This window comes from Vollenhovia emeryi, unplaced genomic scaffold (genome assembly GCF_000949405.1).
Source record: "Vollenhovia emeryi isolate VEMERY1.0 unplaced genomic scaffold, V.emery_V1.0 DF939910.1, whole genome shotgun sequence".
In the NCBI taxonomy this organism is placed as follows: Eukaryota; Metazoa; Arthropoda; class Insecta; order Hymenoptera; family Formicidae; genus Vollenhovia; species Vollenhovia emeryi.
The window spans coordinates 17,870-20,063 of NW_011966456.1; the positions used below are offsets into that span (position 1 = coordinate 17,870).

A 2,194-nucleotide genomic window follows, 5' to 3' on the forward strand; every position below is an offset into this window, starting at 1 on the left:
AGAGAGAGAGAGAGAGAGAGAGAGAGAGAATACTTAATGAGAATTCTACAATACCTGTATCTGTCATATGCAATGGCAGCGTTTGTCATGCTAGCTCCAATTCCACTGAGCGATCCAATAAAGGCAAATATTTGACATCCTAAATGGCCAGTAGCAAATCCGGTATTAAAGGAATTATATATAAATATGGGTGCCTTGAGCATCATGAAGAAATCACAAAATGCCAGATTCACCACAAACAAATTTGAGGGTGTTCTTAGAGATTTGGCTCTAGAAGTGAAAAACATTTGATGTGAGATATAAACAAAGATATAATAACATGCTAAGTTGGCAATTTTAAATTATAAATATGATACAAATATAATATAAATAGTATAAATATAATATAATATATACTATAAAAGTAATATAAATATATTATACTATAAAGTCATAATTAGATTACTGGAAGGATAAATTTGATTAATTTTTTAAAACATTTTCTTATTATTGAAATATACGCTGTATAACTTAAACAGTAATATTGTCAATATTTAACCCTTAGTACCCATATTGGATTAGCATAACTTAGTTTGTTTGAAAATGATGTGGCATTTGAAAACAGTAGGAGTTGGGGACTATGGCTTGTAGAGAACAAAACTTACCTAGTTTCTGAATTCATTCAAATAAATCTTTTTCTTTAATCTTTTCAAGTTTCCGATTAAAAAAAGTTTTAAAATCGAAGCATTACAGTCAGAGTTACAATTAAAATAAAATGTTAGGGTAGGTTATCTATGTGTGGTAAATATGGATAAAAATATATGGGTACTAAAGGTTAATTACTACATGTGAAACTTACGAACAAAATATCCAGATAACCAGTCCATTTCCAAGCAATGCCACAAAAGTGAAGAGTATGTATAAAATAGCCAATAGATAGTGAAGGGAGGGATTAGGTTCAGGATAGATCAGCCAATGTTCTGGTATATGAACCAATTCTTCTGCAGGAACATTCCATCCAAGCAATCGTGGTGGTCCTGCTGATAAAATTCTTGCCTCCCAATGAATACTTCTGTTAAACATGTTGATGTGTCAGTTCCTGACTTTACTTTGCTTCTCTATATTATTGAATCTTTATATGCATTGCGGTGACTCAAATTCATGGAATCTTAATCCATTCAAATCCAGACTTAAATGGCTTAAATGGCTTCCGACAAAGATCAGCCGAAGATAATCCTCAATTTGTTGAGGGTTATTGTATGTTTGCCACTATGTTACGTCAGTTAGATCAACTAGGTATATACATATATTCTGTTAGTAACAGAATCCATATTAAAGCGTTGCTTGTAATTAGATTATAATTTTTATCAAAATTATCTATTTTATTTTATAAAATTCCATAGAAATATTTATCACGAGACACGGTAGTGTCTCGCACCAAGTATAATATAAGCGTAGCTAGAACGCACGCGCGAGATCGACCGTGTAGTTCACACAAGTATGCTAGTTCACAGGCCCTCAAATTTTCGGATCTCAACAACAGCTGATCCAGCGAACTTCTGAGTGGTCTCAATCGTTAGCTTGGGTTCGATTTTCAAAATAAAAATGTCTTTATTTTTGTCCCACGTACTCCACGAGTGAGGATACTGCAACGCAAAGTCTGCGGCTCTAAATTCTTGTTTAATTTTTAAGAAACATCGTCGTCATTGTTAACCAGGTCAGTGGAGGGGGAAATTTCCTTCTTACATTTTTTACGTAACGTGGCGCTCGCGTTACAAGCACAATCAATAATGGTACAAACTAAACATGCAGCGATCGACTGTGACTCTGAATTATGATACATATACAGTGAAGAAAACATACCAGGACCCCGAAATATTTCGAAAAATATAATTTTTGTTATGCATTACATAGCAATATTAATATGTAGCATATACATATACATATGTATGTGTGTATGTGTGTATGTGTGTACGTGTGCGTGTGCGTGTGCGTGTGCGTGTGCGTGTGCATGTAGTAACATTTTCATAGATATTTATAAATATAATAAATATTAAGTAAAAAATATAAATTATAATGTAAAATTTTATTTTATTGGTAAATACATATATCGATGAGGGGAGCCCGTCCCGATGACCTTGACCTTGACATATGTTGTCAAGGTCGCCCTCCTGAGTGACCTTGAAGAGGTTTTAGCCGTCGCTCGTAGTTCGTT

General features: G+C 33.6%; 1 protein-coding gene across 3 annotated transcripts in view; it reads right to left on the reverse strand.

Moving 5' to 3' along the window:
• LOC105556592 (opsin, ultraviolet-sensitive-like) overlaps positions 1–1,371 on the reverse strand; it is a 7,713-nt gene extending 6,342 nt beyond the window's left edge. The window contains exons 1-2 of one of the 3 annotated variants that reach the window (XM_012003686.1): positions 839–1,371; positions 55–270 (exon numbers count right to left, since the gene is read on the reverse strand). In XM_012003686.1, coding sequence (XP_011859076.1) covers positions 55–270; positions 839–1,062 — 440 coding nt within the window. In that variant the 5' untranslated portion in view covers positions 1,063–1,371. The remainder of the gene's footprint in view (positions 1–54; positions 271–838) is intronic. The other 2 variants (XM_012003688.1, XM_012003687.1) reach the window with 2 other exon arrangements.
• Between the last annotated feature and the right edge of the window lie 823 nt (positions 1,372–2,194).